The 21,157-nt window shown below is 35.0% G+C and overlaps 1 protein-coding gene across 2 annotated transcripts in view; it reads left to right on the top strand.

The window, feature by feature from the left end:
• Positions 1 to 21,157, top strand: part of LOC106872382 (protocadherin-18) — an 81,232-nt gene that overhangs the window by 13,771 nt on the left and 46,304 nt on the right. For both annotated transcript variants that reach the window (XM_014919363.3, XM_014919362.3), the window contains exon 2: positions 675 to 3,182. In XM_014919363.3, the coding sequence (XP_014774849.1) occupies positions 756 to 3,182 (2,427 nt within the window). In that variant the 5' untranslated portion in view covers positions 675 to 755. The remainder of the gene's footprint in view (positions 1 to 674; positions 3,183 to 21,157) is intronic.

Below are 21,157 nucleotides of genomic sequence, written 5' to 3'. Positions count from 1 at the left end.
TGTTATTGTTTATTTTTTTATGATAGTAATGATGATGATTATTATTATTTACTATTATTATTTACTACAATTTTTACCTTTATCATCATCATCATTATTATTATTATTATTATTATTAATGATGATGGTAATAGTAGCATTAATGATATTGTTTTTCTTCTATTTATTATTTAATTTTATTTATTTTCCCCACCTCCCATTTCAATAGCATAGATTTATTTATCTCTTTTTATGTTTTCGACATATGAATTCTCAGTAATATTTTTCTAAAACTCTTGTGATTGTTGTTGTTATCAGCATAGTTATTGATATCAACAACAACAACAACAACAACAGAGTTTCTACTACTACCACTACTACTTCCTTCACTAGTATAAAGATAGCTATGAAAATATAAAAGAATACAGCAATGTCTGGCTTGGCTAACAAGCTCTTTCATTTTAGTATTGAACAGTTATTGGCCATAATAACTTGAATAGCTGAAGCTCCAAGCTATACAAAAGGGTTGCATGATGGGAAATTGAAATGACTCCTTCAAGTCTTAGCAATATTTCTGGAGGGGAACTTTTATTAAATCAATTTCAATGAATTTTTTAACCGATTAAGTTTATGTCAGTTTACCCTGCAAAATATATATTATTTGTGATTTCTAAAACAAAATATTTCTCTTTCAGAGTCTTTTAATTCATCATTTCAAATAAAATTAGAAGTATATAAAAAAAGTGACAACATCATATTACTTTATTTCATTGTGGATGATGACTCTCTTTGGAATAATGTTGATACAGGTATTCGCATTACTGCATGTATTGCATATGGCAGAATGTGTGGATTTCATTTATTATCTGAAAGAAAGCAAAAGTCCTGGAACTTACATAGGTGATATTGGAGTTGATACCAATCTGATGGACAGTATATCCTTGATAGATCGCAATCTAATACGCTTCAGTCAACTAGAAAAGGACATAAGTAATAACTCCCAGCTCTTTAATGTCTCCAAAAGAGGGAAGTTGTATACTGCACAGACACTAGATGCTGAATCTCTCTGTAAATATAATACAGAATGCTTCAAAATGGTAGATATTGCTGTAAGAAAGAAAAAATCTTTCATAAAAATATTAGAGATTAAAGTAGTTGTAGAAGATGTTAACGACCATCAGCCTGAATTTTTTAGCAATCAGGTAAACCTTCAGTTTTCTGAAGGAGATAAGAAAGGAACCACCAGATCAATTCCAAATGCCATTGACAAGGATATTGGTATGAAAAATTCCAAAATCTCTTATTTCTTGTCAAAAAATAAAGACAACTTATTCAGTTTAGCTCTTTCTAAAAGACTTGATAATTCATACTCACTTGGAATAACCTTGGAAAAAGAACTTGACCGTGAAATGAAAGATTCTTTTATGCTTCAAGTTATTGCCAGAGATGAAGGCTCACCTACAAAAGAAGGAATATTAAATGTGAACATATCAGTAAGTGATGTTAATGATAACTCCCCTGTATTTACCCAAAATGTTTATAATGTTTCCGTGAACAATCAACATCAGATTGAAAAACCTGTTATTACAGTACATGCAATGGATTCAGATACAGGAAAAAATAGTAAAATTTTATATCATTTTAGCTCCAAGACATCAGATCTTGTTAAAAATCATTTTGAACTAGATAAGACAACAGGAGATATTTTCATTAAAAAAAAAATGACTTCAAGGAAAAAGCTGACATATAAGTTATTCATCGAAGCTCAAGACGGAGGCAGTCCACCGTTAAGTTCTATTGCTATGGCTTTAGTAAATGTTATCAACCAACAAAACAATGCACCCACAATAGATGTAAACTTCTCAGAGTCAACTGGGAATACAGCCACCATTTCTGAGGATATTGAAGTTGGCAGCTTTATTGCTTACGTTAAGGTCACAGACAATGATATTGGACAGAATGGGGAAGTTACCTGTGACCTTTTCCATGAAAAATTTCAGCTTCAGAATTTAGGCAAAAAGAAATACAAGTTAACCGTAAAGAATCCGGTTGATAGAGAGAAAAAAAACCATATTGATTTTACTATCACTTGTAAAGACAATGGATTACCATCTCAAAGGACAGAGAGAAAGTTCTCTATCCAAGTAATGGATGTCAACGACGTACAACCACACTTTACTAAAGACACATTCAAGTTTTTGACATATGAGAATGAAAAGTCAAATTTTCCTGTTGGATTCATTAATGCTAGTGACCCTGATCTGGGACTTGGAGGTCAGCTAACCTTTACTTTGTTGAGTAGTGATAAACATGTACTGCCTTTTAAGATTTCTAATTTTGGATTTATTTCTACCACTTTATCATTAGATCATGAACAACAAAAAATCTACAAATTTAAAGTTTTAGTCAAAGACAATGGAACACCCTCACTAAACAACACTGCAACTGTTATTGTTGAAGTCATGGATGAAAATGACAATCCTCCCTATTTTATATTCCCAAGTGTTAACCCTTCTAATTTAGATGTTCACTACCATCCAAAAAGTAAAAATGATATTACAGTTCTTAGGGCCTCTGACAGAGACAGTCATGTAAATGCTTTCCTTCGGTTTGAAATACTCGGAGGTAATGAAAAACAGTTATTTACAGTCAACCCACATTCTGGTATCCTGTCTTTTTCTCGGCCAGTTTACCAAAATGATGCAGGATCATATGAATTAAAATTAGTTGTGAAAGACAGTGGCACACCAGTTTTGTCAACAACAACCACTTTATTTTTAACACTCACTGTTAGCAATACAACATCCAAGATGTTCACAGCTGTAGATCAACAATCAGATGACATGATCCACATAAATTTATTCATAATCATTGTAATTGCAGCTGTAACTGTATCCCTTGTCCTCGTAGTTTCTATTACAGTATGCATTGTTCAAAGACATAATCAAAGGAATATCCGGTGTAGTAGTGGTGTAGATCATTCAAGCAAATTTGTGGATCAAAGTAGACAAACTCAATATTTTTGTGAACAAATGTCATCTGATTATGATGTACCTGTGGCAAGTTTGGCACGCTTACAAAATGAAAAAACATCGACATTAGGACCAAGAGAAGAGCTTCATTCTAGACAAGATCTAACACATAAAAGGACTAACCTGGCCATTGGAGTTCCTTGTCAGGCAACAACTGAGGGAATGCACCAGGTAGGTGATATTATTTTTATATTTTAATTGTGTGTATACATACATATATATGTATATATGTATGTGCACACACACACACACACACACATATATATATATACACACACATACATTTCTTTAAGTATTTGAGATCAGGTGGTAAAATATTTTTGAATATGATGTAAAAGTTTGTCAGAAGTAAAAAAAAAAATGAAGTGGTGGTATACATACATACATACATACATACATATATACATATATATATGCATATATACACACACACGCATATATATATATATATACATATATATATATATATATATATATATATATATATACATACATACATCATCATTGTCGTTTAACGTCCGCTTTTCATGCATATATATATATATATATATATATATATATATATAGAGAGAGAGAGAGATAGATAGATGTTCATATGTATGTATGTATGTAAGCACAAAAGTAAAGGATACCCCTGAAGAAGTAGCTGAAATATAGAGATATTAATTTAAAAGAGGCTTTGGAAGTTTTTACCACCACCAATGTTTTATTTTAAGGAACCTAAAATATTTACTAATTCTTAACACAATTCTTTATAATATCAAATATACAGACATACAAACATCCTCCATATAATTTAATGATATTTTTATGTAACCCAAGCTTAGAAAGAATCACTTAAGCCAGAAAAAGGCAAATTCTGTCAGTTACTTATATGGCTTAGTATCAAGCTTGGTTGATGTTTTTATGAAATTACTTTCCATCTTTATTAAAGACATGCCATTTTATTGTTTTTCTCAAATGTCTTATTCAATATTATATCTTTTTATCAATTTTAATTTTATTATATTACTTTACATCGCAATTAGTAAACATAGGTAACATTGATTAGAGGTTTCAAAAGGGCCTGTCTCTGGTTCGCTGTGTTTATGATGGCAAAGGAGACAAGGATTCTGTATAACTTGTGTGAAACAAATAAATAGCATATAAAGTACTTAATCAAAAAGCATCAGTCTTTCAGTGTTCTTGTTGTAGACTACATGTCATTGATATACATCAGTGAGTACTCTGACTATCTGTTTGCCAATCTATCCATCTGTATGTGTAATAATAAATGTATACACACACACACTCACACACATAGACACACACATTCATAAGGAGTTTGCTTCCTAACAAAGTGGTCTCAGGTTTAGTCCCACAGTGCATACCTAGGGCAAATGTCTTCAACTATAGCCCTAAGCTGACTAAAGCCTTGTGACTAGATTTGTTAGAAGGAAAATGAAAGAAGCCTGTCGTAAATATCAATATATATGTGTATGTGTGTTTGAGTATACCCTTGTCCTCACATCATCTGATGATTGCAAATGAGCAGCACCAATGTGCAAATGATGTTTCTTGTTTCCAGTCTTCTGTGAAAAGTATGTCATAGAGAAATATTACTTAGCTTGGAAACAAGTGAGAGTTGGCAAAAGGAAGGGCATCAGGCTGTAGAAAATATGTCTTAACAAATTCCAACTGACCCATGCAAGCGTGAAAATTGTATGACAATGATGATGATAGTGATGATTTTACACACGCACACACATGCACACACACATATATATATATACGTATATATAGGAGGTTATGAGCAATAATGGTGTCAATGAGATCCAGAGGTGTCAGGTAATGCTGAGTAAGTGCTATGGATAGACCATAGTTAAGCTCCAGGTTTGGTGATTATGCAAATAAGGGGTCCAACTTAGGTCATATATCAGTGTGTGTATATAGAGATTTACTTTTCGTAATGAGATAAAAAACAAAGGCTGTGTAGATTTTATAACATTTATAAATAGAAGATCTTACAGCTGTTTCCATGATATTTATTATATCCCTTCATCGGAGAAAGTCTTTTGTGAAGGAATAGGTGTGTCCTTGAGAGAGGTGCCAGGGAGTTGTTTATCCATTACTGAAACTTTACCTGAGATAAGAGCTTAAAATAGCAAGAAATGGAGGTTATGAGCAGTAATGGTGTCAATGAGACCCAGAGGTGTCAGGTAATGCTGAGTAAGTGCTATGGATAGACTATAGTTAAGCTCCAGGTTCGGTGATTATGCAAATAAGGGGTCCAACGTAGGTCATATATCAGCGTGTGTACATAAAGATTTACTTTCCATAATGAGCTCCAATGAAGAGATATGATAAATATCCTGGAAACAGCTGTAAGAGCTTGTATTTATAAATGTTCTACAATCTACACAGCCTTGGTAGATTCCACATTCAGCAAACATACTCACCTGGCTTCATTCCAGTTTTCCTACATTTTCCACATTTTTTCCATGTTTTGCACCTATCCACTCAAACATTGTATACATATATTATACAATCTGCACATCACTCAGATAGAATCCTATTTTTATCAGTAGAAGTAAGAGATACCTCAACTTTTTCCAGCTCATTCTTTCTCTGCCTATTATATTTTCAGAATAATTATATATGTTGCTAATTATATCATCAACACTATGAACAACTTCTAGGAAACCTGAGCATTTGAATGAATTTCTTAGGTGCGCTAACTGCTAATTACTGTGCACCTGCTACATTTGAAATCCTTTTCTTCTGTCATCTTGTTATGAGCCCTCTATATCTCTTTTGCATCCATACATTCTACTCTCTATGGTGTTTGAAACATTAACAAAAAGTTCTTATATAAAGCTAGTGTAGAAGATTTTGATTTCAACATAATCACTTAAACCATTGGATTTTTGTATCTGGAAACCAAGGTACTCTTATGTGGTTTTGTATTAAGAGGTTCAATTTATTCTATCCAACAAAATGTATCCAGTCTTTCTACCATCAATCTACGCTATTTATTATCTGTCTTTAGAAACTTACATAACTCATTTTAACTCTTTCTATTGACAATCATTCTATGATATTGTATTAAATATTGTTCTAAATATTATATTTCTATATCTTCACTTTTCTAGAATTTCCTCTTGATTTGCCTTTCAAATCTTAAACTGCAATAATTTAAACTAAGCATAATGCCTCCCACAAAGCAGTTAAACAGACATCTATAAGAAAAATATAATAGGTCATTATCATTCTCTTTGTTACACACACACACACACACATAATAATTTACAAGAGGTTTCATGAAGAAAATAAAAAGTACTTGATAGATTATATAGTGCTTATATATATAGAAAAATATATATGTATATCCACATGCACACACACACATACAAATTATACTACAGCAGTGATAAAAGATGACTTAAGTTTTATGCTTAGGAAGGCAAATGGATTCTCAGCAAAGAATTTAAAGAAAATCATCTTTGAGGAATCCAAACGTAATTTTGGAGCAGATAACCTTTTTAATTCATCATCATTGTTTATATGAAATATCTTTTGCCATATTAAAAGGTTCAACAGGGAATCAATCTCTTCTGCTGGTTTTCAGAAACATATGTTTGTGTATGTATTTTTGTGTGTAAGGGTCTCACAGTTATCTTTGAAATATTTATTTATGCTAGTTACATGCTCTCTTACCATCATGGCAATAAGGGGATGACTTTACAGGTTAACTAAATCACAATGGAAAAAAATTCTTTAATGGCCTTAATAAATACATCATTCTTTCATTCCTTCATTCTTTCACTTCAGTCAGAGGACCGAAGCACTGCCTTGAAGGCATTTACCCATTCGAATTATACCCTGTACTTATTTCTTAAGTCTGATACTTATTGGTCTTCTTCTAGCCAAACTGCTAAGCTACTATGGCGTAAAGAAACCAACACTAATTGTCAAATGATGAAAACAAACACACATACACACACTCATGTGCACACATGCACACACATGCATATACACTTAGAAATATATATGATGGGCCTCTAAGCAGTTTCCATCAACTAAATTGACTCATAAATTCACTCATCTAGGTTGGCCTAGATGTGCACTGGAAGACACTTGCCCAAGGTGTTGAACCTGTAACCACATAGCTTACAAATTAAACTTCTTAACCACATAGCCAAGCCATACCTCTGCCTATTTAGATCTACATTTATGGATAAATGTAAACCAAATGTATAGTGTTGTTTGTTAGGGAAGAATGTTTATACTTGGAGAACAAATAACAAATAAATAATCAAGAAGAAAATATAAAGCATTATAGGACAAGGAACAAAATATGACTAGCAACTGCTTGGAATTAAATGCTACACATTCACATACATACATGTATATATATATATATATATATATATATATATATATATATATATATATATACAAATATATGTGTGTGTGTGTGTGTATAAATACACACACACATATATATATATATATATACAAATATATGTGTGTGTGTGTGTGTGTGTGTGTGTGTGTGTGTATAAATACACACACACACACATACACACACAAGCATCATACAAACATATGCACATTCTTCTTCTTTTGACATTTTCTGTTTCTATAAGGGGTTAGTCCACAAAGTAAGAAATGTTGTGCATTCAAAACTGGCCAATCCACTTTCACCGTTGGTCTTTATCCATGGAAAGGTCAGTAAGATTCGTTAAATATAATATTGATTTCTAACATTGGCACAAGGCCACAAATTTTGGTGGTGGAAGCGGCATAGTCAGTTATATTATCTAAACACTTGATTAATATACTTTATTTTTACCAACCCTGAAGGAATGAAAGCAAAGTTGACATCAGCAGAATTCGAATTCAGGGCTATGAGGAAATACAACTGTAACAGTTTTGCTAATCCTCTCCCCAAGAAAGGCACTTTATTTACCAACCCCTCACAGGACTGAAACATATTCACCCTTGATGGGATCAGAGTGTCAAGAGATGGAACAAATAAGCTAATGCACCTTTTACAATGGTCTAATAATTTTGCCAATTTGGCATCATAAAATCTATGAATATTTCGAAATAAGAATAATATTTTTTTTTTTTTTACTTGTTTCAGTCATTCGACTGTGGCCATGCTGGGGTACTGCCTTGTAGAACATTTAGTTGAATGAATTGACCCCAGTACTTATTCTATTGACCCTTTTTTGCTGAACTGCTAATTTACAAGGACAAAAGCATGCCAACACCAGCTGTTAAATGGTGGTGGAGGACAAACATGGACACAAAGACACACACACATGTAATGTATGTATATATATGTGTGTGTGTATACACATACATATATATATATCATCATATATATATATATATATATATATATATATATATATATATATATATATATATATATATATATATATATATATATATATAAATACATGGTGGTCCTCCTTCAGTTTCTGTTTACCAAGTCTACTCACAAGGCTTTGGTCTGCCTGAGGCTATAGTAGGAGCAACTTGCTCAAGGTGCCATTCAGTGGAACTGAACTCAGAACTATGTGATTGTGAAACAAGCCTTTTACCACACAGCCATGCCTAAGATATTACCTAACTTTCAAGATATCTATTTCTGTTTTGATTTTTAGTCAGGAGAAAAGGCAAATCCTTCTCAACAAAGCTGTCTAAACCCTTTTGTTACCATATTCCTGTTGGAACATACTGCCTTTATTTCAGTCAGTTTTGAATACAACAGAGAATTTGGTAAAGTAACTTCATCACTAATAAGCTGGTGTTTGGAATATAAATTAACAGGAAGTTTTGTTGACAGGTTTGAATTTAAATCACTTCAAAACAGAGAGTTTGTAACATAGGCCCAGAGGCAGTCTAGGACAGGCTGATATGAAAAAAAGATCATGGCTTTCTGTCAATAAATAAATTTTATAGGGCCTGGTGCATTGATTTGCCTGAGGTCCTAAGATGTCCACTGACTAGGGTTTAAATGACAACACTACATCTTAAAAGACAGTATGATCACAACTTGAACATATTTAATCATGTCCCTGTCAAAAGCAGCAACTGCAGCTGCTACTACTACTACTACTACTGCTACTGCTGCTGCTGTTGCTGCAGCTACAACTGCTACTACTACTATTACTACTCCTTCTGCTGCTTAGATTTTGAGGGTGTGTAGCCAAGTTTTTAGGCTCTCCAGTTCATGATCATAAGGTCATGTGTTCAATTCCAGAATTGGGTAATGCATTGTGTCCTTGAGCAGGGCTGATTATTTCACATGACTGCAGCTTAGTCAACTGTAAATAAGTACCAGATAGGTGCTAGTGCAGCCCTCTCTCTCTCTCTCACCCTAATAGCCATATCTCTGATGCTCCATTGAGTCATGAAGGGTTTGAGCGAGAGGGTGCATCTACTTATGACTACAGACACTTAAAACAAGTAACAGCAGTATGGTACATGCCACTAACCCATATTTGCTCATTAGTGATACCTGACAGGAACACTTACGTGATGTGTATAGAAGAAGATATTGATGTTTCAAGACTGAGATTGTATCTGAGAGAAGAAAACTGTTTTAAAAGTACCTTCTGATTATATTTTTCTTTTCATTGATTTATCAATATAGATGTTCTCTTAATTACTTTAATTACACCTATAATTAACAACTCTTAGTAGATCATTCAAATTGCTAGCAATTGCTACCAAATTATACCTTACCATCTTTTAAAAAAAGTAAACATGGGATGGTTGTAGTCTGCTCAGACAGGGCTGGCCTGAGGCTAAATACAACAACAGCAACAACAGCTTTATACATCATTACTTGATCTACTTAAAATAGTAGCCAAATCTCACTCAAATTCTAACTTACTGACTTCAAAAACAGAAGGACACATTGGATAAATAAATGTAGTCCAAGATATATAAAATGTGCGCTGATCATAGCAGGAATGTCTTCGATCATAGGTGAGCTCTGACTTGGGGTTAAACAACAACGTATCTTGAAAGACAATATGATCACAACTTGAGCATGCTTGAGCATATGTCCTCTTGTTGAGGGGTTACCAATGGTTTTTGAGTTGGCACTCCGTCGCTTACGACGTCAAGGATTCCAGTTGATCTGATCAGCAGAACAACCTGCTCGTGAAATTAACATGCAAGTGGCTGAGCACTCCACAGACACGTGTACCCTTAATGTAGTTCTCGGGGATATTCAGTGTGACACAGTGTGACAAGGCTGACCCTTTGAATTACAGGCACAACAGAAACAGGAAGAAAGAGTGAGAGAAAGTTGTGGTGAAAGAGTACAGCAGGGTTCGCCACCATCCCCTGCCGGAGCCTCGTGGAGCACTAGGTGTTTTCGCTCAATAAACACTCACAATGCCCGGTCTGGGAATCGAAACCGCGATCCTATGACAGCGAGTCCGCTGCCCTAACCACTGGGCCATTGCGCCTCCTACCAAGGGTTAAACAATAACAAAAACAGCAACTGCTTCTACTACAACAACAGCTACTACTCCTGCTCTTGCCACTGCTGCCATTACTACTAATCCTACTCCTACTGCTGTTAGGAGGAGTTAACATTATACTCTTTTGCTCTTTTACTCTTTTACTTGTTTCAGTCATTTGACTGCAGCCATGCTGGAGCACCGCCTTTAGTCGAGCAAATCGACCCCAGGACTTATTCTTTGGAAGCCTAGTACTTATTCTATCGCTCTCTTTTGCTGAACCGCTAAGTTACGGGGACGTAAACACACCAGCATCGGGTGTCAAGCGATGTTGCGGGGACAAACACAGACTCACAAACATATACACACACATACATATAAATATATATATATATATATATATATATATATATATATATATATATATATATATATATATATATATATATACATATATATATACATATATACGATAGGCTTCTTTCAGTTTCCGTCTACCAAATCCACTCACAAGGCTTTGGTCGGCCCGAGACTATAGTAGAAGATACTCGCCCAAGGTGCCACGCTGTGGGACTGAACGCAGAACCATGTGGTTGGTAAGCAAGCTACTTACCACACAGCCACTCCCACATCTAATTATATTATACTAATTATATTTTTTCAATCAAAGGAATTCATTTACAAACTGGGATTGCTACATATATCAGAATGATGTACTACTTGGTCATTTATTGGAAGGGTTTTACTCTAAGCATGGTCGAACACAAGCATCTTAGATATCTATGTCTTTGTTAACTTTTTTTCTTGCTTAAGTCATATTGGACTGTGGCCTTTCTAAGGCATCGTCTTGAAGGAATTTTAGAAAATAAAATTAAAACTCATTGCTTGTTTTATGTTTGGTAGCTATTCTTATCATCTCTCTTATAACTAAATCATTAAGCTATGTGGTTGTAAATGTGTTGTCTACATTTTTCTAGTGGTGAGAAGCAAGCACAAACATAGATGCATACACATACACACATACACATCATATGTTGACGCATGACTAATGTAGAAAAATATGTGCACTCATATATTCATTTTTTTAATGTCTAATCGCCCATGCTAGCATAGGTTCGTCAGAGATTTAGTTTCAGGTAGGATTTTATAACTGGATGCTTTTGCTGTCATCAACCCATATCTGTTTCTCAAGTAGAGGATTTTATATTCTCTAAGTATTTAAAAATACAGAGCAGTCATTTATGATGCCAATAAGGAATGTATTATATTTCTGGTATTGACAAATGAAGATATGGAATTAAAATTTACACACATTCACAGCCTAGCTTATATACATGATGTATGTGTGTATATGCATGTATGTATCTATGTATCTCTCTCTCTCTTTGTATATATATATATATATAGCATTTAATAAACACAGTCTATTATTTTTTGAGCTACGAATAGCTTCATGTGATGAAAACAACCCAGACAGTATCTTATAACTCATGTGGTGCCTGAGGATTACGTGTAGGCTCCAGACATGTTATAAAATACTGAGTTGTCTTCATTGCACGAAACTATTAGTAACTCATAAGAAATATATATTGTGTTTATCAGATAATATATACCTCTCACCAGATTAAATACTTTTTTGTTGACCACACTATCATGAAACAATGCACAATATATATATATATATGTGCATATATATACATACACACCACACACATATGTATATATGTATATATATATATATATATATATATATATATATATATATATATAATGTTTATACATACACAACAGGTTTCCTACATTTTGCATCTGCCATATTCTCTCATGCAGCATTGTTTAGCTTGGGGCTGTAGTAGATGGAACTTGCTCAGTAGGATTGAACAGAAATCCATGTGGATACAAAGCAAACTTAAACCATACAGCACCAACATCTTGAAAGCAATCTAATAAAATTTTACTTGTTAAATTTGATTACTCAATAAACTTAGATAAAAGCTAATTAACTTATAAATTAAGATTATATCTGTTTCTATAGGGACCAACCAAAAACTGGTATCTTTGGAAGCTCACATAGTTAATCATTTAAAACAAGATATATTCCATATTTTTAATATAGCTTTCACTAGATACAACTACACAGAACATTTTTAAGGTTTTATTGGGTATTCTTTGATAGTCTTAAAAGGGTAAACATAAAAAAAACCTATTTTAAATATTGAAAATATTTTGAAGATTAAAGATTAATTATTGTTTAGTGGTTTTGTTAAACAAAATGTTTGGAACAAAAGACTCAATAAAAATGTTTTCAGGTGTTCTATAAGATTCAATAAAATCTATAGATTTGTTGACAGTAAAAATAAAAAAAATGTTTGAATTTTATTATATAAAACCATAAACACTGATAGTTATTGGACTAGGGGTGGATTAAGAACAGGAAATTACTTTGACATCAAAGAACTACTGGTTAAAAGACATTAGTGAAAAATACAAATGGATGGAAAAAATATCATCAAATAAAAAGAAAATATATAAAAAGTGAACTTAATAATCACAATGTCAGGGTTTTTTTTAGCGATAATTTGATTTTGTTACTGGCTAATATTTTGGGTTCTTTTCTTCATAAGAAACATTGTATCATAATTAACTGTTAGGAATAGACATACCACAAAGTCAGAGTCATCTTTAATCAGGATAAAAATAACAAATTTCTTTATTTCTGAGTCCATTATTTGTTTAAATCTGATTGCATATCTATCTAATTTGAATAAGAATTGAGAATTGAATTTTCTTTTTTTTTTTTGTATATCCTCACTGCATTGTATTTGTATATTTAACCGCATTGTGGCTTTGTAAATAAAATAAGACAATGACTTTGTCAATAGAGTGTAAGGTTTTGAATTTATTTATCCGAAACACTTGGTGCAAGATTTGAAAGCAGTTGGTTCTAAACTTTAACCCTTCAGCACTCAGAATACTCTCTCAAATACCATGTTTATTTATTCACATCATCTTGAATTAAACATGTATTATCTTGTAGCCAAGACATTTTCATGGTGTGACTGCTTAGTTTTAGAAGGACATTGCAGGAAAGGTGTGAGAGGCCAAATATGGCCAGTTTTAATATAAAACTGGTTGAATATTTAGGCTGGTTATGGCCAGTTCGAATGCTAAAGTATTAAATGATTTCACATTTCTTTCTGGTAAATGGAGTGGGAACATTGGGAAAACGTAAATTTCATGTACCATGAGCTGGACTGATTATAAAGCTGTGAAAAGGAAGATTCTTTGTGAAGTTCTTCAGGTAAGACTTTGGATCTAAAGAATCTGGCAATGGTCTACTTTGTCAATAATTAATCAGTAACAAAGTTCTGAGCCAACTTCTTCAACCAACAACCATATGCACCTCTATTATATATCCTTTTTATTAAGGCACAAGGCTTGAAATTTCATTGAAGCAGGGCTAGTTGATTACATCAACCCCAGTGCTCAACTGGAATTTATTTCATCAACCCTAAAAGGATGAAATGCAAAGTTGACCTTGGCAGAATTGGAACTTGGAACATAATGACAGATGAAATGCTGCTAAACATTTTGCCTGGCATGCTATCGTTTCTGCCAATAAGTTGCCTCTACCTGCCTCCATATTATAACACAGGGTTTTGAATGTCCATTCTTGTTCCATGCTCTATTCTATTTGGTTAAACTTGAGAAATCTCTCACAGAACATGGATTTGTGTTTCAGAAGCTTGCTTTGCAATCACAAGGTTTCAAGTCCAATCTCACTAAGTGGCATTTTGCATGTGGAATGAGTTTTCATCCCTAGCTCATGATTATCACACACTGATGACAGGTTACTATGCAGAAACCCAGGTCTGTGTGTATCATGTAAGGTGAGAGATGGGAACAATGATTTCTGTTCGCAAATACTAATCAGACACAGACAGTGTGTTGTTAGCCTCCTGGGGCTAAAAACAACAGTAGCATCATCCTCTATGGAACCACCACACTTAGTTGGCAATTATATTTTACGATTCCATACTGCTACTGTTTACACCTGAGTCAGAGATTTGATATTGCTAGATATATAAATATATATATATCATCATCATCATCATCATCATCGTTTAACGTCTGCTTTCCATGCTAGCATGGGTTGGACGATTTGACTGAGGACTGGTGAAACCGGATGGCAACACCAGGCTGCAGTCTGATTTGGCATAGTTTCTACAGTTGGATGCCCTTCCTAACGCCAACCACTCAGAGAGTGTAGTGGGTGCTTTTACGTGTCACCCGCACGAAAACGGCCACGCTCGAAATGGTGTCTTTTATGTGCCACCCGCACAAGCCAGTCCAGGGGCGCTGGCAACGATCTCGCTCGAAAATCCTACAGGAGCCAGTCAGGCGGTACTGGCAATGGCCACGCTCAAAATGGTGCATCTCATGTGCCACCCGCACAAGAACCAGTCCAGGGGCACTGGCAACGATCTTACTTGGCTTGCCGGGTCTTCTCACGCACAGCACATTTCTAAAGGTCTCGATCAGTAGTCATCGCCTCGGTGAGGCCCAATGTACGAAGGTCTTGCCTCACCACCTCAGCCCAGGTCTTCCTGGGCCTACCTCTTCCACGGGTTCCCTCAACTGTTAGGGTGTGGCACTTTTTCACGCAGCTATCCTCCTCCATTCTCCCCACATGTCCATACCAGCGCAATCGTCTCTCTTGCACGCCACAACTGATGCTTCTAATGTTCAGCTTTTCTCTCAAGATACTTACACTCTGACGGGTATTCACATTGACATTACACATCCAACGGAGCATACTGGCTTCATTCCTTGCGAGCTTACGTATGTCCTCAGCAGTTACAGCCCATGTTTCACTGCCATGTAGCATGGTTGTTCGTACGCATGCGTCATACAGTCTGCCTTTTACTCTGAGTGAGAGTCCCTTTGTCGCCAGCAGGGGTAAGAGCTCTCTAAACTTTGCCCAGGCTATTCTTATTCTAGCAGCTACACTTTCAGCGCACCCACCCCCACTACTAACTTGGTCGCCCAGATAGCGGAAGCTATCGACTACCTCTAGTTTTTCACCCTGGAATGAGATAGAAGTTGTTTCCTGTTTGTTTACAGTCTTTATTGCACCTGAACATCTGCCACAAACAAAAACTAACTTGCTAGTTAACCTGCCTTTGATGTTGCTGCACCTCTTATGTGTCCATAGCTTGCACCGGGTACATCTTATAGAGTTACTACCTACTCCTTTTCTACATACTGAGCAGGGCCATCTACCTGAAGGGGGTTGTGTTTTATCTACCTTCCTACTTATTAGGATTTTGGTTTTAGCTAGGTTGACTCTAAGGCCCTTCAATTCTAGACCTTGCTTCCACACCTGAAACTTCTCCTCTAGTTCTGATAGTGACTCCGCAATTAGGGCAAGGTCATCAGCATAGAGGAGCTCCCAGGGGCAACCTGTCTTGAACTCCTCTGTGATTGCCTGGAGGACTATGATAAATAAGAGGGGGCTGAGGACGGAACCTTGGTGGACCCCTACCTCTACCCGGAATTCATTGCTGTACTCATTTCCAACCCTCACCTTACTGGCAGCATCTCTGTACATGGCTCGCACAGCTCTCACTAACCATTCTTCTATCCCAAGTTTCCTCATTGACCACCAGATAAGGGATCGGGGGACCCTGTCAAAGGCTTTCTCCCATGTCAACGAAAGCCAGGTACAGAGGTTTATCCTTAGCTAGGTATTTCTCCTGCAACTGTCTCACTAGAAATAAGGTATCAGTAGTGCTTTTACCTGGCACGAACCTAAACTGCATCTCATCTAAATTGATTCGCTCCCTAATTAGTTGGGCTATGACCCTCTCTGTAACTTTCATAACCTGATCTAACAGCTTGATGCCTCTGTAATTATTTGTATCTAAAGCGTCACCTTTACCTTTGTAGCAGTTGACTATGATGCTGCTACACCAGTCATTGGGTATGACTCCTTCGTGTATCACGTGGTTCGTAATACGGGTGACTAGGCTATAGCCAACACTGCCAGATATTTTGAGCATCTCTGCAGTGATTCCTGATGGGCCGGGGGCTTTCCCGGTCTTCATACTCTTAATTGCTTTATCTACCCTGGTACTATCAACTCGGATAGCTGGTCCCTCTATTGGGTCGACATACGGCAGGCTCTCTTTCTCCCATTCATTCTCTTTATTAAGCAATCTATCGTAGTGGCATCTCCAGACCTCTTTCTTTGCATCCTCATTTAATGCAAGCGTACCATCATCCATGCGAACACATTTCTCTCCTACAACATCACTATTCTCTCTCCTACACTGTCTTGCAACACGAAATACCTCGAGTCTTTGGTCCTCACGGCGCAGAACATTGGCAAATCTTCCCTTATCTGCTTCCCCTCTGGCTAAATAAACCTGTCGCCTAGCCTCCCTTCTGGCACATTGGTACAATTCCCTGCTACCACCGTTCTTCCAGTCCTTCCAAGCCTGTTTCTTTTGTCTAATAGCCCTGTCTACCTCCTTGTTCCACCACCACGTTACTCTGGGTCGGGAGGGGACCTTACACCACCCACAAATCTGGTCGGTGGCTTTCAACAGGTTGTCCCGCAGAAATCTCCAATTGTCTTCCACGTTGTATGATGCTATATCCCCTTCTATTTCGTTAAATGCTTCAAGTAACTTGTCTCTAAGTCTCTGTCCGTTTGCAGGGTCTTTAAGCTTCCACACCCTTCTCCTCCAAGCCTGTCTAATTCTGGGCACCCATTTTGCCTTGATCCCAAAGTCGCTAACTACTAATCTATGTTGTGGGGTACATTCTTCGCCAGGGTAGGTTTTGGCATTTATAAGCCGCCCTCTTTCCCTATTTCTGGCGAGGATGTAGTCGATTTGGCTAGAGTGTCTGCCGGAGCGGTAGGTGACTAGGTGACTGGCAGGTTTCCTGAAGTTGGTATTGCAGACCATAAGATCGGTTGCATCACAGAACTCCAGCAGTCTGGTTCCCTCCTCGTTGCGGGAACCGAAGCCATAGCCTCCATGTATGCCATGGAAGCCTCCAGCACGACGTCCGACATGACCGTTGAAGTCTCCAGCCACAAAGAGAAGGTCCCTGTCACTCGTCGACGAGGTAGTTTGCAAGAGGGTGTCATAGAATTGGTCTTTCAGACCATCTGGTAGCCCCGGTTGAGGTGCATAGGCTGAGATGACAGTAGCTAATCTATGATGAAGCACTAGTCTGATCTTAAGTACTCTGTCACTTACTCTAACGACCTCGATTACCTTATCCACCCATTTCTCCGCTAGAAGTATTCCTACGCCCCCGACCCCGTCAGTGTTCCCTGCCCAGAAAATCTTGTACCTGTGTTCTTTGCCTGTGAGGAACCTCGCAGAACCTCCTCTCCATCTTACTTCCTGGATGCAGCACATATCTACGCGTCTCCGTTCAAGCATCTCAACAATTTCACCAGATCTACCTTTCAGCGTGCCGACGTTGAGAGTGCCAATCCTAACAGTATGGGTGTTGGGGGTGTGGGCCTGTAGCCTGGGAAGGGGAAATGCAGTGTCGTGTACCTGAAAAGAAAACTTGCAATTGGAAGAATTCATAAGCAAAACAGTACCTACAACCTGCAAACATTTCTCAAACTTAATGCGCTATATATATATATATATATATATATATATATATATATATATATATATATATATATATACACATATACATATACATATACAGGTTACTACCCGAAACCCAGGTCTGTGTGTATCATGTAAGTCCAAAATATAATTGATTGTAATTGTAGAGATAGGACTAAAGGTAAATTTAATAATAGATGTAACGTTGAGGACGTAGTATATAAATGTATAGTGATTTTGAAGGATAATAACTGTAGTAATAATGATAACATAAATACTACTTACATTGGATCGACTTCCAATAAAATTAAATCCCGGGTGGCCCAACTTATGAATTCTTTTAAGAACAGAAGTTTAATGAACTCTACGGGCCTTAGTAAATACATTTAGGAACTTAAATCAAAAAGAATAGAATACTAGTTAAAATGAGAAATAGTTTGCAAGGCTAAATCATATAGGATAGGGAATAAATTCTGCTTATTATGTACTAACGAATTTAAAGAGATATTATTAGCTAATAAAAAAATTATTTAACTCCCACGATGAATGTAATATTAAATGCAGACATAAATTAAATTACTTATATAATAAGTTTAGATAACTAATTTATTTATTTAAACCTAGTATTAGGTGCCAACTTATAGTTATTATCAGTATCGTAAAATACATCAAATTAGCTTTAGAATACACTTTAATCATCACAATATTATACAAAATTGGAACGTATAACTACCTTTACTTTAAGTATTCAACGATAATATAAGCAGTCTTTTACAATGTTTCATAACATTATTTAAGTAATATATAACTTTCGTATTTGGTATAGTTATTATTCTGCGTAAATCTGAGAGTTTTAAGTATTTTAGTATTATTAATCTTCAATAAACTTTTTATTTTAGGTAGGTTTTTCTTTATCGATATTTTCGTTATTATTTTAGTAATTGTAATACGTACTTACTTCTGGTAATAGACGCCATGTTTATCACATGACTTTTCAGTATTAATTTTTATAGCATTATTTACGTAATATAGAATTTTCGTATGTGTATAGTTATTACTCTACGTTAATTTGCAAGTTTAAGTATTTTAGTATTTTTAATCCTCAAGAAACTTTTTATTTTAGGTATATTTTCTTTTTCGATATTTTCGTTATTATTTTAGAAATTATAATACGCAGGTACTTCTGGGTAATAGACGTCATATCTATCACGTGACCTTTTAGTATAAATTCTATAACACGGCCATTTTGATTTAGTTTACAGTTACCCACCGGCAGATAAGTCATGTTTTCTTATTTTAATTTTAATTTTATAAACAATATTGACATCCGTCTTTTAGTAACTTTATACACTAACACATTTTTTTACTATTATCTACTTATTCTATAATGTTTTAACCTTGTTTACTATAATACTCTTTTTCAATATTTTTAGATTGTAACTCTTAATAATTATATTAATACCGTTAATGTAGGGAATAGTTTACAGATTTTGTCTCTCTCTATATATTTTTATTTCTCATGTTTATGTTTATTCCTTGAATGATTCTAGGTATTTTCTAAGGGATTTGACCTGAAGAGTGTCTGATTTTGAGAGTAAAATCATTTCCCCGTTCTAATGAACTCGGATAGAATTTGCTTATGATTTTATATAGTCCTATTTCAGCCATGAAACGCGTATAGTCTATATACTAGCACTAACTTTTTACATTTATACTTCTATACTGTATATTATCGTATTAATTTTTACTGTCCAATTTATAAATTTGACTTTTAAATTTTTTAAATTAATATTTCTATGATTTATTTATATGATTTATTTATGTAATATGTTATTTAATATAAATTTTTAGATTAAACTATTAGATATATTAAGATGGTATATGCCTCACAGCATAGATCTGGACGGGTTCTGAGTTGACTGAGTTGTAGAGTGGTGGTTCGTCTCTAAATTAGTCATATATATATATATATTATATATTAGGAAACCCGGTATAATATTATACCGATTTTTGCCTGTAAGGTTGGAATAAAATTTTTATTCCCTAATATTATTACATCTACATAGATTTACATATGTATATGTGTATGTGCTTGAATGTGTATATGTGTATGTGTATGTGTGTGTATGCCTTTGCATCTGTATTTGTTACTGCACTGTTGCTTTACAACCTGTGTTAGTTTGTCTATGGCCCTGTAACTTAGCAGTTCAGCAACAGAGGCTGATAGAAAAATTAGCAGACCTGAAAAATAAATAGATATTCAGGTTAATTTATTTAACTAAAACGTCTTTTAAGGTGGTGCGCGAGGGAGAAATCTATGAAAGTCATTGAACATATTATGGAACTTCTCCAGACCTTTATTCAAAGTCTACAAAATAATTATGCATATAATTTACTATACAACAAATCGATTCTCGTATAAAATTTACCACCCAAAACTCACTCATAAAGTATAATATATGAAATGTTCTAGAAATGGCGCAGGCATGATAAGAAGCTTGCTTCCCAACCACATGGTTCTGGGCTCAGTAGCTATGTGTGGCACCTTGGACAAATGTCAACCACTATAACTTCAGCCTAGCCAAAGACTTGTGAGTGGATTTGGTAGATGGAAACTGAAAGATGCCTGTCATATATATATATATGTATATATATATATATATATATATATATATGTATATATATATATATATATATATATATATATATATATATATATATATATATATATATATATCTGACAGACTTTATATATATATATATATATATATATATATATATATATACACACACATATGTGTCTGTGTCTGTCACCTAACATTGGTTGATAACCAGTGTTGGTATGTTTATGTCCCCCGGAACTTAGTGGTTCAGTAAAAGAGATCAATACAATAAGTACCAAGCTTAAAAAAAAAGTACTGGGCTTGATTCATTTGACTGGTGCCCCACCATGACCTCAGTCTTATTAGTGAAACAAATAAAAGAGGAAAGATTTGAAATTTACAATGTGGCTGTATAGTTTTCTCTGAGACCA

The sequence above is a fragment of the Octopus bimaculoides genome, chromosome 14, assembly GCF_046866305.1.
Source record: "Octopus bimaculoides isolate indiv1 chromosome 14, ASM4686630v1, whole genome shotgun sequence".
In the NCBI taxonomy this organism is placed as follows: Eukaryota; Metazoa; Mollusca; class Cephalopoda; order Octopoda; family Octopodidae; genus Octopus; species Octopus bimaculoides.
The sequence above is the reverse complement of the archived record's forward strand: the minus strand, read 5'-3'. Positions and strand labels throughout refer to the sequence as shown.